Source organism: Schistocerca serialis, unplaced genomic scaffold, assembly GCF_023864345.2.
Source record: "Schistocerca serialis cubense isolate TAMUIC-IGC-003099 unplaced genomic scaffold, iqSchSeri2.2 HiC_scaffold_1402, whole genome shotgun sequence".
NCBI lineage: Eukaryota > Metazoa > Arthropoda > Insecta > Orthoptera > Acrididae > Schistocerca > Schistocerca serialis.
In genome coordinates this window covers 1,967,541-1,989,708 of record NW_026047628.1, presented here as the reverse complement: position 1 = coordinate 1,989,708, position 22,168 = coordinate 1,967,541, and the positions used below count along the sequence as shown (strand labels likewise).

At 41.7% G+C, this 22,168-nt stretch overlaps 1 protein-coding gene across 1 annotated transcript in view; it reads right to left on the bottom strand.

Moving 5' to 3' along the window:
• Window positions 1-21,362: 21,362 nt before the first annotated feature.
• The window catches only part of LOC126442758 (speckle-type POZ protein-like), a 39,605-nt gene continuing 38,799 nt past the window's right edge, over window positions 21,363-22,168 (bottom strand). Inside the window, exon 3 of the mRNA XM_050090792.1 lies at window positions 21,363-21,717. Coding sequence (XP_049946749.1) covers window positions 21,363-21,717 — 355 coding nt within the window. The remainder of the gene's footprint in view (window positions 21,718-22,168) is intronic.

Sequence of the window (22,168 nt, the reverse complement as noted above, 5' to 3'; positions counted from 1 at the left end):
TGAAAACGTTGATGCTGTTCAAGGAAAATAGATGTAGACTTCCTTGTTGTTGAGAAGGGCGATCAGGATCATAGGTGTTGCCATTGATGAATTCATTATTAATCATGGTCCAGGTCAGATAGATAGGACATTCGGCGTTAGCAGGGGAAGACCGTACATGTTTGCTGCGCATCCCATAACTGTAACTTAAGACAAAATACAGTTTGGTGATAGGCAGTTTGACAGAACACCCAGCTTAATGCATCTTATTTTCCTAAGACCTACCGAGAAACCCATAAATTATTCAGTTAATGATAAGGTAATGTACCGTGAAATACTGCACATGACTGGTGTACACAAGATCAAGAAAAGCCTCAGCAACAGGAAATATAAAAGCATTATAAAACCAATACTTGAACACGAAAACATCAACAACAGCATCAGCAGCGGTGATGGTATTGACATTGGGCTTAAAGCAGTGAACAATCGAATCCTGCAGTATATACATTATGACGACCCCAACGAACTAATAGATCGACTACGATTGCTCATGGCGTCAGCTGCTGCAGGTAATACAGCTCATTCGAATGAGGTTTTTTCGATAATCTCTGAACTTCGAGAGAGAGGTATCATCTAATAAGTATGGAGACGGTAGTTCGAGAACTGCACAAGCCAGCACGAATAACATATCCTCGCAGGCACGTTATGAATAAAGGGCTGGATGACTCGTGGCAAGTCCATCTTGTAGATGTTTGGCAATATTCACATGAGAATAGTGGATTCAAATACATTTTAATCATTATTGAGACATACTCGAAATTTGTGTGGGCATTACCGGTCAAGACAAAAACGGGTCCAAATGTGACTGATGCTTTTGAACGTTTTCTACAGACAGGAACGAATCGGTGCCCAGACAATCTCCAAACCGATCATGGCGGGGAGTTCTACGATATGTATCCGCTGATACGAAACTTCCTGGCAGATTTTAACTGTGTGCAGGATAGAGATTCCAAGACGAGACCTTTGCCATTTGTCGACAAGTGCTCTACCGACTGCGCTACCAACATGCCCATTCCCATAGGTTTATTTCTACCATCACCTCTTCTCCTATCTTCCAAACTTCACAGAAGCTCTCTTGCGAAACTTGCAGCACTAGCATTCCCAGAAGAAAGGACACTACGGAGATGTGGCTTAGCCACAGCCTAGGGGATGTTTCCAGAATGAAATTTTCAGACTGCAGCTGACTGATGAAGGTGCTGAAGGATCTACGGCTGCACGAGACCGATATTATAGTCAGCTTTGGCGTCATTTCACTTATGACTCAAGTCCCATTGGAAGACTCAATAAAGCTGACAAAGTTTTATATACTTGTTCCAACATCGACCTATTTTCTTTCAACAGACAACATTGTGAGCAGTGATGGGTAGCAATGGGCAGCTCCTTCTCGCCAGTTGAAAAGAATTTCTTCATGTTTTCATTTCCAGAACACTGAAAATCACTGAATTAAGCCTGTTTGTTTCTTTTGGTATGTCAGCAACACACACGTCATCTGGCCATGGGGCCCCAAAAAACCTCAGAAATTCTGAGGACATCTGAGTTCCATCCAAGAAAATATTTGAATTACCACTGAAATAGAAGACGAGGGCAAACTTCCTTTTCTCGATGTCCTAGTTCCATGTAGGCCTGACGCCTCGCTTGCCCACAGGTTTACCGTAATTTAGTGCATACGAATTTCTATCTCATGCCTCCAGCTGCTATCATCTCTCACAGAAGAATCGTGTGCTCAGCCCTCAGGTACACATGACATACTCTATTTCAGACAAATGAAGTCTGACAGCAGAGCAGGGAACCGTTGAACTTGTCTTCCACGGCAATGGATACAGCAACTGACAGATTCGGGTGGCCCTGTGACACAGGAGCCCCAAGAATAACACAGAGGCCAAAAACACAGAAGAATAAGATTTGTTGACATTGTATCATCAAAAATTGACAAACTACTGTAAAAACAGCACATAACGCAAGTTTTCTGCCCACCAGCCAAAATACAAGCTTCATTAAGGACAATGAAAGATGACCTGGGTCTCAAAAAAGTGGTGTACCACGTTCCATGTTAATGCAGAAAAAATTATAGTGGGCAGACGATCTGCATAATCCAAAACTGATGTAGAGAAGATGAGCACCCCACCTGCTTACTGCTGCCCACTAAGTCTGCTGTAGCAGAACATTGCATTGAAAATGGACATAAAATGAATTAGCAACAAATGGAAGTCCTGGTTACTATTGATAAATTTTGGGGCTCCATTTTCAAAGAAACGACTGAAATCTGTGTGACATATAATACAGGGATTACAATGAGTAATGTAAGCCAATACTAAACTCCATCAAAACAGAAGGTCACATCCGGATGTGAAATTCGACAGGTCAGCGTGTGGAAGGCAACTGAAACTCTCTCCTCCAACCGCCGCAGCCCCTCCCCCTCCCCAACCACCGAGCACAGCACAGTGATGTGGCAGCACAACGCCTGAACTCTGAACTGACAGGTATAAATATCGCCAGCACGCTGCAGACACTTCATTCCACCAGCACGACCTGATAATCGCCGAACAGTTGTTCACTGAAATATTGTGGCCCTTTGATGACTGGTTCTTGCAGTCCACCAGACCCCTTGGAAGCAGAGTATATACTGGGAAAGTCTCAAAAAAAAAAAAGGTTCAAATGGCTCTGAGCACTATAGGACTTAACATCTGTGGTCACAAGTCCCCTAGAACTTAGAACTACTTAAACCTAAATAACCTAAGGACATCACATACATCCATGCCCAAGGAAGGATTCGAACCTGCGACTGTAGCGGTCACGCGGTTCCAGACTGAAGCGCCTAGAACCGCACGGCCACACCGGCCGGCGGAAAGTCTCAGATCACAAGGAAATTTGTATAAATGGATACTCAAACATTATACGAAAGCTTTCTAGAATTCCTACAAAAAATATGAGGTGGTATTTCAAAAAATCCCGACATACTGAAATTAAGATTAATATTTCTTTTTGTGCAGGCCCACAGGAATTTTTCCACAAGGGGAGGAATTGCCAGTTTTCATATAACTTGTCAGAAAGTTTGAAAATTGACAAGAAATACACAAAATTTATTATGTCTCAAAATACTGATAGTTATCTACTTAGTATTTTCAAAGCAGATTGCTTTGGTACCGAAACTGTGTAAGCATATTTCAATAGTACATGCAAAGTAATGTATATAAACAGCTGCGAAACTCAGTGCTACAAAAGTTTTTATTGTCTGACAGTTGGAACAACACTAGCACACCTAGTGGCAAGAAAGCCAGTTTCAATTGCATTTCTACTTAATTAAAGAATTAGCTACCTCATTTTTGCATTTGAAGCATCAGTAAATTATCAAGGGACATGAATTATTGTCAAATAAATGAAAATGAGCTGATCTAGTGACATAAGGTATAACTTATTAATGAAAAAATACTTTTGAATATTTGTATAACTGCAGTTTATCATGTTGAAAGCAAGAGAATATGAATACAGTATCAAAGCATAACAAGCAAATATTTCTGTTGCTGTCTGTTCTTATTATGAGAGGCACTTTTCTGGACACACAAGAATTCTGTATGGAGTCTAGTGATTTACAGATTCTTGCAATTTTGTAAAACATTGTTTTTTGTACATGTAATTACTTTTTCATCAAAAGAGAACAGTGTTGATGATTCTTGCCATTAATAGCTCAGAGGCAGCAACAATTGGTTAACTGTTTCTTCTGTGTTTTTACTGCTTTATTATAACACCTGTGAAAATTTCTTTCTAATTACAGTTGTTGGGGCTTATTTGGTATGTTAAATAATAGAGATATAGTATTCCATACAAGTTTCTTGCATTCCACTAACTCACTAATTTGGCTGGAAGTGTAACGAATGGAAGTTCACATTGTTGGGTACCTATACTTTGACTTTTTGAGAAAGTAATGAATCTCTTACAGAAAAATAACATTCTTCAGCGAAGATATGCAAATAACAAGAGAATCAGTAGCAGACTGTCCTGTAATTACACCACAATCTACTTTTCTTAGTTTGTTATGGACCCATTTCATTCCTTGTAGGAATCAAATGGATCCATAACAAACTAAGAAAAGAAAATTGTGGTTCAATTTTTTAGTGACTGCTGATTTTTATTGTATTAATAACACTCTCTCTTGTAAAAATGATGTTACAAGCAATATAAACAATATTATTCACACTCATGCTGTATCTCAATCTAAAGAGTAGCTTGGTGTCCACTTGGAACACTGCTATAATAGTGCATAAGAAAAATGAGCAGAAGTGTTTTGACTGTATGTATTAGACTGTGTTGGTAATATGAATCCAGATGCCAAATTTCTGATTCAACGACCTCAAATTACATCCTCATGTGATTAAATTGAAGATACGTGATTAGTTATGGAACAAAGCTAGAAAATATTGACATTACCTTAATGTTGGACTAACTGAAAATTAACAATTTCAAACAAGAAAATGCCACATTAATATTCCTCAATGTGGAGAAACACACAAAAAAGGGTTTTTGAACTCTGATGCCATGTACAAAACTGACTACTTTTAAAACTCCATATTTGATCAGATTAATATATTTAATGCATTACTTTTATGCTTCATAACTTTTATTGTGACTTGTATAACTGAAGTTTAAATAATGTATTTTGCAAGCTAAGTTATATTGGTTGGATTAAGTCAAGCAGAGACCAGTGCCTGACCAAGACATGATGAACATGAGAAATCTCCCAAAAAGACCCTCAAATTGGCCAGCAGAATGAACTTTTAGCAGCCTAGGACTGAACTGACCCGACCCTAGTCTCTCCAGTTTGTCATATCACTGTGCAGCCACACAAACTAGAACACAAAATTCTTAACTCAGCAAGTGCATGTGACGCAGTGTTCACTCGTGGACTTTGAGGTGGTCCCACTCATGGAGAGGACATCAATGCGAGCTCGAAATTACATTTCTTTTTCCCTTCTCTTCCAGTGCATAAAATGGATTAAGTATAGATATACACACTTACAGTACTGAATGGCTGTATTCTTGCAAGTGTACTACAAAAACCCCATCTCGTAAAACTGAATTAAGAATTGCAAGACTCATGGATTTTCCTTGTCCACAGACATACAGAATTTTACTGTTGCGATTCCTCTGTGAAGCAAGGAAGGAGGGGGAATCCTTATGAGGAATGGGGAGAAATAATTGGACATAAACTGCTTCCATGTTTATGACATGTTGGTAATTGTGAAACGGAATTCATGCACAACAGAGTTGGACCAGATCCTTTCTTCAGCTCGATAATGGCTGAATGGGGTGATGCGAAGGGCAGGTGGGGGGGGGGGGGGGTAAGGACACTATATTAGGATTGGTCCGTAAAGGTTAGCATCCAGCTTGGCTTCAGTACAGTGCCGAAACCACAGTTCACAGAACTGTAACAATTTCTCAAGAACTGCTTTACGCTGTTGAATCACTTTTTGTTTCATCGTCGACATCTCGGCATATACTAATCAGATATCTCTGTGCCGTGATGCTTTATATATCCAGTCATTTTCTTCCTCCTCCTACTTACCTTCTCAACAACAAGGAAGTGTACATATATTTTCCCTTGAATAGCATCAGCCTTTTCAGTTATGTCGGTTACTTTCTTACTGACTTGATTAACTAGCTCATTTAGCGCATTCAACATTCTCAGAAGAGTCTAGTAATATGTCTGTAGTTCCCTGCACATACCTGCAACTTTATGCGCCATAGCCTGAAGTATCGCATCGAAGTACAAGCGAATGTTCTGTCTGTGTACATCCATCCTATCGGGTTGAGAGGTAGACATTCGCTCAGATTGGTCCATGGTGTGGAGTTGACTGATGTACTAACATCTCTTACCATGCTCTATATGTAAAAACTCTTGTAAGTTTCGCCTGTACCTCTTGTTTTATCAATGATGAGAAATCCATACTGTGAATTACAAAATCAATGAACAACATGTCCAGTCCCACATGTGCTTGGTAGATGTGCTTTAAATTCAGATTGTCTTGTTTGAAGGCTATAATGAGGTTTGTGTTACCCTAACAAGCTGTTTGGAGATTCTTGAATATGTTTGATTTAGATAAAATACGTCAGCACCCATACGAAGACCAACAACAAAGCCCTGCCATTATACTAAATGAGTCATGCACGGTCATGTAGTTTACCTATGTATATAGAAAATACACCTGGAAGGATAATAATAGATTTATGTGTGTAGTCAGTATAGTTCCATCACTTAACCGATTGAGCTATATTGACTACATGAAGAAAACAAGTATATATTTTACGCTTGAAGAGTAGCATGATCATAACCTCAGAGAATATTCCCAGAAGACTATGTCCAGCGCGAGTATAAGGCCCAAGCTGTGACATCAACGGGGCGAGAGTGAAAGTTGACGATCTTGAGCCATCGGCCGACATCGCTGCACCAATAGGAACTAGGCCGACACCACATGGTGGATACTCTGGTCGCAGCCATCTTGAATAACGGTACACATGTCATGTTCTGACGTCCAGGTGGCGCTCGCTGGTGGCAGAGATATTAAGTACACTCTGGACCTCATACTGGTGGACAGAGTAGATGCAGCCATCTTGAATAACTGTACTTGGGTCATGATCTGATGTGACAGTGGCACTCTCTGGTAGCAGTGACATGAAGTAGTTTCTAGACCTCATGGTGGTTGACACAGTAGGTGCGGCCATCTTGAATAACTGTACCTGCATCATAAGCTGACGTCCCGGTGGTGTCCTCTGTTGGTGGCGCTGTGTACTATACCTCGTGGAGAACACACTGTTTGCCGCAGTCTTGGATAATGGTACTTGTGTCATCATCTGACATAACGGTAGCGCCCTCTGGCAGTGGTGCTGTGTACTAAGTTATTTGGAGTTCGGACCTCGTGGCGAACACACCTGCATGAAATTGTTTAAATAAAGTCTTATGCCCAAGTCCTTTTCCCACGAATCTCTAGGAGGAGGTGGCGGTCGAGTGACTTAGGTTAGTAGAGGTAGCTCACTTGGCCTATCTTCCCCCAATTTTCTTTGCTTAGTGGAGATAAATGGGTTTTGGTGCATTATCTTGTTGGAATCTGACCATGCCGGCTTTTTTTTCTGGAGTGTTAGATTAGTAGCCCAATTGACCTATCTTCCCGCCAAAATACGCCATCTTGGATGACGTCATGCACTGTTGCCAAGTCTACATGACGCCACCTTGGATGACGTTATCGCCGCACTTCTTGGATACATCTGGCAACGGTGGAATGTGGGGTAGCATTATCCTTGTCCCACTACTCCCAGTAAGTTGTCCCCGACAGTGAGTCTTCATCATAGGCATGGATATTGTCATGTGTGCCCCAGGGAAGTGTAATAGGACCACTGTTCTCTATATACATAAATGATTTGGCGGACAGGGTGGGCAGCAATCTGTGGTTGTTTCCTGATGATTCCATGGTGTATGGTAAGGTGTCAAAGTTGATTGACTGGAGAAAGATACAAGACGACTTGCACAAAATTTTCAGTTGATGTGATGAATAGCAGCTAGTGTTAAATGTCGAAAAATGTAAATTAATGCGGATGAATAGCAAGAACAAAACTGTAGTGTTCGGATACAGTATTACTGGTGTCCTGTCTGACATAGTCAAGTCGTTTAAGTATCTGGGTGTAACGTTGCAAAGCGATATGAAATGCAAAGAGCATGTGAGTATTGTAGTAGGGGACACGGATGGTATTGGGACAATTTTAGGAAAGTGTGGTTGATCTGAAAAGGAGACAGCACGTAGAACACAAGTGCAACCAACTCTTGAGTACTGCTCGAGAGTGTGGCATCCCCACCCAGTTCATATTAAAGGAAGACACGGAAGCAATTCATAGGCATGCTGTTAGATTTGTCACCGATAGATTGGCTCAGCGGACAAGTCATACAGAGTTGCTTCGGGAACTCAAATAGGAATCCCTGGAGGGAAGGCTATGGTCTTTCTGTGAGGCACTAATCAGAAAGTTTAGACAACCAGCACTTGAAGCTGTCTGCAGAACGAATCTACTGCTGCCGACGTACATTAGGCATAAGGATCACTAAGATGAGAGAAATCAGGGCTCGTATGGGGGTGTATAGACAGTCGTTTTTCCCTTGCTCCTTTTGTGGGCAGATCAGGAAAGAAAATGACTACTAATAGTGCAAGATACCCCACGCCGAACTCCATGAGGTCACCTGCGGTGTATATATGTAAACGTGTGTATGTATTTCTTTGGCTGGAGTGCATACAGAGTGCATCCTCATGACTTAAACAGATTAGCTGCAGGGTCGATGACTTGTCCTCATCCCCAACCTTTACGCCAAAGTATGCAAAGTACATTTCACGGACAAAGTCTGAAATGATACGATACTGGAGTCCCTTTGTTCTCTGGAATTATGAGGTAATGTTCCTTCAGACATGTATGCATGTTCAAAGGAACAGGTGCAGTGGTGACTGCAGCCGTTATGAAATACGTGAACTTTATTTGCAGTTACAAATACTGACAGCCATCAGCTTTACAAAGGAAAATTAATGCCAGTACTGGGACTCGAACCCGGATTTCCCACATTGTGTGAGGGGTTGCTTTACATTTCTTTTTTTGTTTTTTTCGTTTTTGCTGATCTCAATCTGTTCTATATTGTTCGTTATGTTTGCTCATGTCGGACGTCCGATGACACCCATTTAGGTTCTTCGTTGATACATTCACACACTTTTTTGCTACAGACGGTAGCAAACCCTCTGACCAAACACGCTGAGCTACCATGCTGGCACGTTTAGGCTATCTGAGCATACTACACGGCAAGAGGCAAACTTCCGTATGTGGCTGTAGACACATGGTTGACGACATACACAAGTTTGGGTCAGTGCGTGTAGCGTGCTGTGGTACCGTAGTGGTAAGGTGAGTGCTCGCGAAACGTGGGAAATTCGGGTTCGAGTCCCTGTCTGGCCAAATTTTCATTGTTATTCCTTTGTACAGCTCATGCTTGTACATGTAAATCAAAAAGTACCGACTGGTGCTTTTTCATTACAGGTTTGCAACACTTGTAGCAGAAGTGTTCAGGTGTACTAATATGACCTCTCGAAGAAATGAAACTTCAAAGGACAGGCATAAGTTGGCTTACCACCCGTCACTGAAGTACGTGTGAAAAACTAGATCTGAAACAGAAATATGTTCCTAGATGTTACACTATCGCGCATATATATATATATATATATATATATATATATATATATATATATATATATATATATATATATATATACACACTCCTGGAAATTGAAATAAGAACACCGTGAATTCATTGTCCCAGGAAGGGGAAACTTTATTGACACATTCCTGGGGTCAGATACATCACATGATCACACTGACAGAACCACAGGCACATAGACACAGGCAACAGAGCATGCACAATGTTGGCACTAGTACAGTGTATATCCACTTTTTGCAGCAATGCAGGCTGCTATTCTCCCATGGAGACGATCGTAGAGATGCTGGATGTAGTCCTGTGGAACGGCTTGCCATGCCATTTCCACCTGGCGCCTCAGTTGGACCAGCGTTCGTGCTGGACGTGCAGACCGCCTGAGACGACGCTTCATCCAGTCCCAAACATGCTCAATGGGGGACAGATCCGGAGATCTTGCTGGCCAGGGTAGTTGACTTACACCTTCTAGAGCACGTTAGGTGGCACAGGATACATGCGGACGTGCATTGTCCTGTTGGAACAGCAAGTTCCCTTGCCGGTCTAGGAATGGTAGAACGATGGGTTCGATAACGGTTTGGATGTACCGTGCACTATTCAGTGTCCCCTCGACGATCACCAGTGGTGTACGGCCAGTGTAGGAGATCGCTCCCCACACCATGATGCCGGGTGTTGGCCCTGTGTGCCTCGGTCGTATGCAGTCCTGATTGTGGCGCTCACCTGCACGGCGCCAAACACGCATACGACCATCTTTGGCACCAAGGCAGAAGCGACTCTCATCGCTGAAGACGACACGTCTCCATTCGTCCCTCCATTCACGCCTGTCGCGACACCACTGGAGGCGGGCTGCACGATGTTGGGGCGTGAGTGGAAGACGGCCTAACGGTGTGCGGGACCGTAGCCCAGCTTCATGGAGATGGTTGCGAATGGTCCTCGCCGATACCCCAGGAGCAACAGTGTCCCTAATTTGCTGGGAAGTGGCGGTGCGGTCCCCTACGGCACTGCGTAGGATCCTACGGTCTTGGCGTGCATCCGTGCGTCGCTGCGGTCCGGTCCCAGGTCGACGGGCACGTGCACCTTCCGCCGACCACTGGCGACAACATCAATGTACTGTGGAGACCTCACGCCCCACGTGTTGAGCAATTCGGCGGTACGTCCACCCGGCCTCCCGCATGCCCACTATACGCCCTCGCTCAAAGTCCGTCAACTGCACATACGGTTCACGTCCACACTGTCGCGGCATGCTACCAGTGTTAAAGACTGCGATGGAGCTCCGTATGCCACAGCAAACTGGCTGACACTGACGGCGGCGGTGCACAAATGCTGCGCAGCTAGCGCCATTCGACGGCCAACACCGCGGTTCCTGGTGTGTCCGCTGTGCCATGCGTGTGATCATTGCTTGTACAGCCTTCTCGCAGTGTCCGGAGCAAGTATGGTGGGTCTGACACACCGGTGTTAATGTGTTCTTGTTTCCATTTCCAGGAGTGTATGTATATATATATATATATATATATATATATATATATATATATATAATGAATACCCATATTTTATTACATTTTCGTGTAGCACGTAAAGTAATATGAATGTTTTAGTTGGACCACTTTTTTCGCTTTGTGATAGATGGCACTGTAGTAGTCACAAACACATGGCTCACAATTTTAGATGAACAGTTGGAAACAGGTACGTTTTGTTAAATTACAATACAGAACGTAGGTACGTTTGTACATTTAATATTGGTTGTTCCAATGTGATACATGTACCTTTGTGAACTTATCATTTGTGAGAATGCATGCTTCGACGACCAATCCACCTGTCATTAAATATGCTATTCAATACTGCTTCAACCACATGAGAGCTATGTGCTGGACATTCATCATGTTGGAAATACATCGCCATTCTGTCATGCAGTGAAACATCTTGTAGTAACATCAGTGGAACATTACGTAGGAAACCAGCATACATTGCACAATTTAGATTACCATCGATAAAATTAGGGCCAATTATCCTTCCTCCCATAATGTCGCACTATACATTAACCCACCAAGCTTTATTGGTGTTCCACTTGTCGCAGCCATAGTGCATTTTCCGTTGCCCAATAGTGCATATTATGCTGGTTTACGTTACCGCTGTTGGTGAATGACACTTTGTCACTAAATAGAATGCGTGCAAAAAATCTGTCGTCGCCCTGTAATTTCTCTTGTGCCCAGTGGCAGAATTGTACACAACGATAAAAGTCGTCCCCATGCAATTCCTGGTGCATAGAAATATGGTACGGGTGCAATCGATGTTGATGTAGCATTCTCAATACCGACGTTTTTGAGATTGCCAATGCTCTCGGAATTTGTCTGCTACTAATGTGCAGATTAGCCACGACAGCAGCTAAAACACCTACTAGGACATCATCATTTGTTGCAGGTCGTGGTTGACGTTTCACATGTGACTGAACACTTCTTGTTTCCTTAAATAGCGTAACTATCTGGCGAATGGTTTGGACACTTGGATGATGTCACCCAGGATACCGAGCAGCATGCATAGCACACACCTGTTGGGCATTTTGATCACAATAGCCATACATCGAAACGACATCGACCATTTCCACAATTAGAAATGGTCCATTTTAACATCACGAAGCAAATACCGTCTGCACTGGTGGAATGTTACGTAATACCACGTACTTATACCTTTGTGACTATTACAGCGCCATCTATCACAAAGCGAAAAAAGTGGTCCAACTAAAACATTCATATTTCTTTGCGTACTACACGAATATGTAATAAAAATGGGGGTTCCTATTTAAAAAACGCAGTTGATATCCATTTGAACTATGGCAGCGCCATGTAACAGGCCCACCATAGCGCCATCTGGTTTCCCCCTTCAAGCTAAAAAGTTTCGTTCTTTGTAGTTTTTTCATTTGATGCTTATTTCTTGAGATATTTGGCCCAGTCACTATCAATGGACCACCCTCTATGTGAAGGATATCGATTTATTTAATTTGCATAAATTTTTTATATCAATGTGGTGTTAGCGGTACAATAGTTAAGGGGAGGCTGTGCATGAGTGGGTGACATGGATCAGAACAGCAGGTTAAGTGCAGAACATTAGGTTAAGTTGCATATTTTTTATGTAAAATGCAGTACAGTAGTTTAAGGGGGTGGGTGACGAAGATGACTGCACCAGAAATGTCATTCAAAAGCATGTGAAATTCGGAAGGTGTACCAGAAAATGGTGGGAGGACATAACTAATTACTTAATTTGGTATCAAAGGCGGTACAATAGCTTAAGGAAATGGAGGTGACATGGCAAACCACTTAACAGAACAATAGGTTAAGTGCCGACAAAGGACCAAACATAAGGCTAAGATACCCAGAGTACAGTGCCAAACATCGGGTCATGCAACATGTTTGCCCCATGTAATTAGTTTTTACAACACCTACATGTTTCCAAACAGCACAGAATGATGAGCAAGAGAAATCGAACTCCCACAAATTGAATTTTTTATAGATAAACAATATACCCTTGAATTTCCTGTTATGAGATCCTTCCTCTCCACCAAAGAGCCTCCAATTTCTATGTATTCCATACACTGCCTTGAGTCCCCTGAACTGTTTAAATAAACAATATTCCACACATTGTCTAAATTGTTTAAACTATATTCCATACACAACAATCGATTTCCAGACAAATTCTTTAACTAATTAAATAAACTATGTTCCATACAGTGCCATAAATAATTAAATAATATTCTATAAATTGTCTAAACAATATTCCACATATTACAACCGAATTTCCTCCAAATGACCAATCAACTCAGTCTTTTTCCTGCTAATCTCTGGGAGGGAGGATGGGAAGGGAGGGGGTTTACCAGAGGGGGAGATCAATTTAATCAAGTAGTCAACAAATTATTAAGAGTGAGAGGGGCTATTCCAGTACTCAGACCTGAAACTGTACCCGTAGCAGCGATGGGGGAGGTTTCCTGACGAGGGGGAGGGGAGTGGAATGGGGGGGGGGGGGGGGGTAACCATAGGTTAAGTGCCTGTCAGTCAAAAGGAAGGATCCTTTTAGCAGAACAACAGGTTCATGACCTGTCAATCAAAGCAGAATGACAGGTTAATTATCTGTCAATCAAAGCAGAACAATAGGTTTGCCCCTGAGAGCATACCGGCCCCAGATGTAGGCAAACTGCACTAAAGAAATTCACTGGCGTCCTTGTTGTCCTACTACCAACACGTCTCTCTTAATGGAACAAAATCAACAGATGTGGCTTGAATTCAAGGAAACAGTATCAGCAGCAATTGAGAGATTTGTACCAAATAAATTAACAAACGATGAAGCTGATACTCCTTTGTACACAAAACGGGTCAGAACACTTTTGCAGAACCAGTGAAGAAAACCATGCCAAATTTAAACACATGCAAAATCCCCAAGATTGGCGATCTTTTACAGAAGCTCGAAATTTAGTGTGGACTTCAATGCGAGATGCTTATAACAGTTTCCACAACGAAACTTTGTCTCGAAACCTAGCAGAAAATCCAAAGAGATTCTGGTGGTATGTGAAGCATGTCAGCAGCAAGAATCAATCAATGCCTTCTCTGGATGATAAGTATGGTGATACTATCGAAGACAATGCTGCCAAAACAGAGTTACTAAAAACAGCCTTCCGAAATGCCTTCACAAAAGAAGACGAAGTAAATATTCCACAATTCGAATCACACACAGCTGCGAACATGAGTAATGTAGAAGTAAATATCCTCGGAGTAGTGAAGCATCTTAAATCGCTTAATAAACGCAAGTCTTCTGGTTTAGACCATATACCAGGTAGGTTCCTTTCAGAGCATGCTGATGCATTAGCTCCATACTTAACAATCATACACAACCATTCGCTCGATTATTGATGTGTATCCAAAGACAAGAAAGTTGCACAGGTCACACCAGTATTCAAGAAAGATAGTAGGAGCAATCTACTAAATTACAGGCCCATATCATTAACGTCGATATACAGCAGGATTTTGGATCATATATTGTTTTCGAACATTATGAATTACCTCGAACAAAACGGTCTATTGTCACACAGTCATCATGAATTTAGGAAACATCGTTCTTGTGAAACACAACTAGCTCTTTATTCGCATTACGTGTTGAGTGCTATTGACAAGGAATTTCAGATCGATTCCGTATTTCTGTATTTCCGGAAGGCTTTTGACACTGTACCACACAAGCAGCTTGTAGTGAAATTGCGTGCTTATGGAATAACGTTTCAATTATGTGACTGGATTTGCTATTTCCTGTCAGAGACGTCATGGTTCGTTGTAACTGATGGAAAGTGATCGTCTAAAACAGAAGTGATTTCTGGCGTTCTCCAATGTAGTGTTACAGGTCCTTCGCTGTTCCTTATCTGTATAAACAATTTGGGAGACAATCTGAGCAGCCGTCTTCAGTTGTTTGCCGATTACGCTGTCGTTTATCGACTAATAAAGTCATCAGAAGATCAAAACAAATTGCAAAACGATTTAGAAAAGATATCTGAATGCTGCGAAAATTGGCAGTTGATACCAAAAAAGAAAAATGTGAGGTCATCCACATGAGTGCTATAAGGAATCCGTTAAACTTACGTTACCCAATAAATCAGCCACATCTAAAGCCCATAAATTTAACTAAATACCTAGGAATTACAGTTATGAACAACTTAAATTTGAAGGAACACACAGAAAATGTTGTGGGGAAGGCTAACCAGAGACTGCGTTTTATTGACAGGACACTTAGAAAATGTAACAGAACTACTAAGGAGACTGTGTACACTACACCTGTCCGTTCTCTTTTAGAATACTGCTGCGTGGTGTGGGATCCTTACCAGATAGGATTGCGAGAGTACATCGAAAAACTTCAAAGAAGGGCAGCACGTTTAGATTCATCGCGAAATGAGGGAGAGAGTGTCACAGAAATGACAGAGGATTTGGGCTGGACATCATTACAACAAAGGTGAATTCCGCGGCGACGGAATCTTCTCACGAAATTCCAATCACTGACTTTCTCCTCCGAATGCTAAAGTATTTTGTTGACACCGACCTAAGTAGCGAGAAACGATTACCATTATAAAATAAAGGAAGTCAGAGCTCATAAGGAAAGATACATGTATTCGTTCTTTGCGTGCGCTATACAAGATTGGAATGATAGAGAATTGTGAAGGTGGTTCGATGAAACCTCTGCCAGGCCTTTAAATGTCATTTGCAGAGTATCCGTGTAGATGTAACTGTAATTTCCAGAGTACCCCAAAGAAGTATCATATCATAAGCTGTTGCTATTACGGGAGGCTGGCGAGTAGGTAGGGTGACAAGGCAGACTCGTCGGAAGACGCGCCAGATGGATGCACAGCGTGAGAACGGCCAGGCTAGCGAGAGCCGTGTAGTACTGGAGGGGGGGAGAGAGAGAGAGAGACAGCCGTTTAAGAAATATACTTTTTACCCCAGGCGAAAATACACCTTTCCCGTGCTAAGTGACAAGGTTTTCCGTAGATTTTCCGTCGGAACTGTAAAGCCCATCAATCCTTTGAGCGGTTAACTTTTTATACACTGGCGAAGACCTTCCTGGGAAAAAATGGAATGGGGGAGAGGTTTTGAAATGGCGGTTGATGAAAGAAAAGGAGAGAAGTTTTGGAAAGACTTTTGATACCAGCAACATACACATTGCATATTTTAGTATTACAAAAGTATAAATTCGAATGGCACCGAACACACCACGTTTCTTTCCAGAGCTTTGAAATCGAGATTGCGAGACCCTATTGGGAGCCAATCATATCTTATGCCAAGTTACCTCTCCAGCTCATGGCAGCAGATATTCAGTGCATAGGACACGTGCTGTAATAAGCCAAGAGCAAGATAACTTACGTAGTGCGAATACACAAAGAGGAAAAGTTAATGGTTTACATTAATATACGTAGAGTAGCAATAAGAAAAGCCAAGCTTTCTCATATACTATTGGTCTCTAAGATTAATAAGCTACAAGAGAATCTAAGTTTTCACATGTAATATTGATCTTTTTTGCGTGTGTCATACTTAAGGTACGCCACATCAATGTGCCAGTAAATATGAAATAATGATGTAAGTGTATGGTCTTCTGGGCTCGAAATTATTCTATGTGGTTGGTCCTCAACGTGTTCAGTTATAAACGAGAATCAAACGCTCTGTGATTTAAGAAATTCATCCCAGTTTTTCACATGTAACATTATGCATCTTCCATAAAAGGAAATTTACTTTGAAAGCAACGCTTTTCAAATCACCATTCATTCACAAAATTATCCCGAGACTGTCAGAAATAGGTTCGGTTTAGCAGTTGCCAGAGAGCACCAGAAAACAGGCGTAATTGCGTGTGTGCAGGTGCACTGATGTAGGAAGCTCGCATGTTTGTATGTATAAAGCATAAAGAGCTCTTACATTACGCCATAAAAGAAAGATGACATCAGAGGATACTCCATAAGCATCGGAATTCCTTAAACTGTACTAAAGTGCATAATTCGGCCTAAAGTGCACTTCGGTTTGTCCACATTCACAATGAAATATGTCCCACCTGACATTAAGCTTTTCAGTGTGGTTTTTGGAACGTAAGTTTTCTTGGAGTAGCAGTACAGTACTAATCTCATGTTGATTCTTCATTATGGCATAATGCCAAGTCATTGTTCTGCACGGTGAATAGTGCTTGACTGCTAAAAATTCTGAAATGAAATAAAATCCAGGAAACAAACTAATATGTTTTTGCCTTCCATAATTATGTGAAATTATTTTAATTCTCTTGATAGTTCTCAGCCAAAGAAATACATTTTGTTTTCATTTGACGTGGGAGCTGTAAACGAAGAGGAAACAGCAAAATCACTGAACGCAAACATGGGTCATGTGTAGACTACCCCCCTCCCCACTACAACTCAACTCTGCACATGCACAAATCTGGCAGCTAGGGGCCCGAGAAAAAACTCTCAGTAGCATTTGGCTGCTTGCTACTACTGCCAATACAGTTAACAGCCACACTTAAAGTAATCGGAAGCAGGAGAAGGTATTCCTCATATGCAAGTGAACTGCGCATGCGGATGAGCCCGCTAGCAACTGCTCAAGTGAACCTGATGTAAGCGGTTGTGACATCATGCTCATAGAAAGGAGTTTATTGTTACTAAGTATTACATAGTCTTCGCCCTAAGGCCACTTGTCAGTGGCTGTTTGCAGACTTGTGGGAGCACAGTGTTTTCTTGTTATAAATGGCATTATTTCATTGCAACTAAAGATTTTTTTTTTCCTTTATGTTTCATTGCTGCAGTATCATTCTACAGTGCCAGGATACAGCAGCATTCTTTGCTAGAGAATCAATTCTTACCAGTCAAAATAACAAAAATTTAACAGAAAACTAAAACAATGAAAAATTCCTGGGTTTTCACTGTTTTCTACCGGATGAACAAATTTCCGGGTTCTGGTTGTCCTGGGTTGTATCCATCTTTTAATTTTTCACACCCATTCTTTGTACAAATATTTAATCCTTAGCTTCGTTCCAACGTTTTCTTACGTGCTGACCCCCAATTGGTACCCAGTCTGTGAACATTTTCCTAAATTTAGCCATGACTGAAAAAAAATTGTACACACCATTCTCCACCACTGGTCATTACTTCCCACCCAAGACTCCTACAGTCAACTATTTCCTGTATAGTCTTAATGGGTTGAAGCACCGCATTTCCTCCTTGTTCTTCATGGGTCTCTCGATGTAGTCACTTAAGCAGTTCTTGTAATGTAGCACTATGGATTCCTATTGAGAAGCAAGTAGACAATCTGTGTAATTTGAGAGTAAGGATAGCTAACCCATTTGAAATAAATTCAGAGAAGCCATTATAATGAATTTAATAATGAATGCAGTGAAACAGTTAACATTTAAATTGGTGAAACTGTTCAACATAAGTTACTAAAAATCAATGCGTATATGTCAGGAGTTCACTGTGATCTGTGCTTGGATGAAATATTTTTCTGTGCCCAAAGCCGAAATTGCAACTGTGGAAAATAACTTTTACAGTAAACGGTGAAGATACATTAATTTTTTGGAAATTGGTCTGCCTTTTATGCAAAAACACTTGTTTCTTGGTACCCAAATATTGTTCGGCACCTCTGTACCATCTCAGTGGGATTTTGTTATTGGAAACTGTAAAAAGTGAACATATTTATGTTTCAATTAATCTAAGAAAGTGACATCTAAAGAAAATTTTTATTCTTCTGTGATTTTTACATTATACACTTTTTGCAAGACCATCTGTATGGTGTCCTGGACTGATAGCTTGTAATCTGCCAACCAAATGCTGGAAATGTGATGTTTATCAGCAACTTAACATGTCTTGATTCCTAAATGACGTGATTTTGGTGTATCAAAATATTTTGCGTACATATTTGTTATTACTCAGCTTCTATTGTGACAGTCTCTTTTTGCTTTATGAGGGCACTGCACACACACACTCATGTACTTCGTGTAATTTTGTTCTTACAATGTTCTTGTGTTTTCTAATTCTGTTGGCATTCATTTGTTGTAAACGAATTTGAATTTTGTTTCCTCTCTCTCTGTCTCTGTGTGCGCGTGCGCGCGCTCTACAAATGTGTGATTTCTCTATCACACGGGGCTTGCAACCATTTTCCTCTTCTACATTTTTTATTGTGTCTAGCTCCTGTGTCTGATGCTGTTTGCTTATGGATGTTCTGTTCAACCCGTGGAGCATGAATCTGAAGCTCTCTTGCTTGCTTGCTTGCTTGCTTGTGATTAGACACATCATGAATGGTGATGCTCATAGTTGTCAGTTTCCCAAATATTGTGAAGTCATGTGGACTTTTTTTTCATATGGCGAAATTCAGAAAACTTAGTGTGTTGTCAGTTTCTATTTCTATTGTGGTGTGAAGTTTTGAGTATAAGTTGTTTATTTCATCATGTAGCAGTTATACATATGACCACTTACCATGCCACAGGTGCACTGATGACCGATACTTACTGAAGGAAAGTTCCAGATCTCTCACCTGAGTACTGGCGGCACCCAATCACAGAGGCCATGGGCTGCCAGTCTGTCTCACGGCCCCACGGCTGACTCATCGTCATGCCGCATGGTGAATCTCCTGCAGCTGCCTGCATGGGAAACGGCTTCTCGTTCATCACCGCTGGTGTATTCTGCACTGTTCCATTAACTGCAGTGTCACATTAAAATGTAAAATTTACAAAATTGTTGTTGATAGTAAAAGCAACCACACATGCTCAATTCAGACAGTTCATTTCCAACTTCAACACTTTATGAGTCTTTCACATCACTTGATGCTTTAGAAGAACCTCTTCTCTGCACACAGGACACATATCTCTTCCTTCCCTGTAACTACCAATCATGTAGTACTGCCGTCAAAGGCAACATCTAGTAAAACTTTGTCATAGTGTGTTTTGTTTTTCACATACCCACTGGTTGTTCCATCATTTTTATTAAACACTATACACCGAAGTGAGGAAAGTAATGGACTAGAAATATGCATATATAAAATGACAATAGTATCACACACACACAGGGTATGAAAGGGCAGCTGTTTGGTGAAGCTATTCCTTGTACTCAAGAAATTTATGTTTGATGTGATTAGGGCCATGACAACAATACTAGTTTCAACACAGAATAGTAATTGTACCCAGATGCATGTGACATTCCATTTCGGGAATCATTAGGGAATTCACTATTCCAAGTCCACAGTGTCAAGAGTGCACAGAGAAAACCGAATTCCGGGTAGTGCCTGATGGCCTGTCTGCAGAGATGGTCACCTGCTTTGACACAGAATGACATATTCCTCAAAAATTCTAAAAAATTATGCGAGTTTGACACTCGATGCAAATTACATTGACACAGACATCTATAGTTCAATTAACTAACCTAACAATAAGTCGCTTACTAGGTTCACACCAGTTGGAATTACTTCACTTATGGGTCAAAGTCGAGAATTTTATTTCTTTTAATTTTGATGATAATGTCATCTGTACGAATCACCCTGATCTGTGACACATTCCGTGTACATTATTGTTAAGTGTGTGGTAGAAGTGCTGCTACAAATGTGAGATTGTGATTAAAGACAAGTATTTGCATACTACAGATACAGAAGTACACTCAGCATGAGATCGCAACTGAAGATACGTTCTAACTGAACAACTTGTATGACAGTAGAATGAGATTTCCACTCTGCAGCAGAGTGTGCACTTATATGAAACTTCCTGGCAAATTAAAACTGTGTGCCGGACTAAGACTTGAACTCGGGATCTTTACCTTTCACGGGCAAGTGCTCTACCAGAAGTACTGGCAGAAGTGAAGCTTTGAGGATGAGGCATCAGTCACGCCTGGGTAGCTCTGTTGGTAGAGCGCCTGCCCACAAAAGGCAAAGATCCTGAGTTCAAGTCTCAGTCAGGCACACAGTTTTGTATGACAGTAGTTCGAGTATCGTGCAGTTTACACTGGTGCAACATAGCACCATGCATGCTGCCAGTTATCAGGCAATGTCGGCGACTGGTTCGAACAACAGACGTTAATGCAACTGCATGATGTGCTAGACAATCAACACTATTGTGCCATTAGTGTCTTCAGAGAGATTGGGTGTTCACATTTCAAAATGCAGGCAGTCATGATAGGTACTGTCTGTATCCTTGTAAGTAACTTGATTATGTTGTATACGGTGAGACAGAGAGGTGATGTTTATTAATAATGGAGTGTTTTTCAGTTGTTGACATTTTGAAAAATCTATCGTGAAGTATTTTACAGACTTAATCCTCAAAATAATGGTTCCTCATGTTAGTTTACAGCTATCTCTGATTGTTGCAGTTGTCATGTGTTACCGGAGTAGTGATATGCAGCACGAAATGTTAGGTATAAATGAGTGAACAAAAGATCATTTTTCTGTGTTCTTTATTTATGACTAAGACATATGGTAAAACTAATTATGTGGTGTTTAATGCTGTACATCAGCGTTGTGGCAGCATTTCCACCAGCTGCTGCTCATTGTTCTGCATGGCGAGGTCCAGAGGGGTCCTCCCCCCGCCATCCCTGGCCACACTGTCAGCTCCCGCCTGCAGCAGTTCAACCGCCACCCCTGTCTGGCCCCACCTTCCCCAAGTCATCTCTGCCATTTGGGTCAGCAGATGCATCCAGCAGCACCTGCACCAAAGCCGTGTGGCCATTTGCTGCAGCGAAGTGTAGGGGTGTCGTCTGCCTGCTGCCCCTGGCGTCGACCTCCGCGCTGGCCCCTATGAGGCAGCTGGCTGCCCCCACATGGCCCCAGACTGCTGCCCAGTGCAGGGCAGTCCGGCTGTACCACGCTCTGTCCCTCACCCCCACGTCCGCTCCTGCCGCCAGCAACCTGCACAGCTGCTCTACCGCCCCCTCCTTGGCTGCTTCTATCAGCCTCCTCCCTCTCTCTGCTTCAGAAAGCAACCTGCACAAAACATCAACACTCTTACACTCTGCTATAAACACTCAGACACCAAATGAAAAAACCATCACAGACGTAAAACTGTGACCAGTCGTGTATACACTTCTGCTTAACGACAAGTTACAAATCTAGAAATCTCCCCTCTACAATACAGATCTATCAGCGTATTGCTGACAGATACTTACCAGTAGCCCACAATACAAATCTGCAGCCACTTCCCATTAAAAATTGGTTCACTCCATCTCATTACTAAATGAGCTGTAACTTTCTCCTAATTCACTCCAAAGAGTCACCTCCTTTGACCTGTGAATCCTGTTGGTAACCAATGGTTGACCTCCACACGAATACAACTCTAACACTACCTTCTGTTGGCAGCAATCCCTTCTGATACTTATGAAGAAAACACAAGTAACTAATCACATTTCTAAGTAGTGAAATACGTCATCGCCTGTCA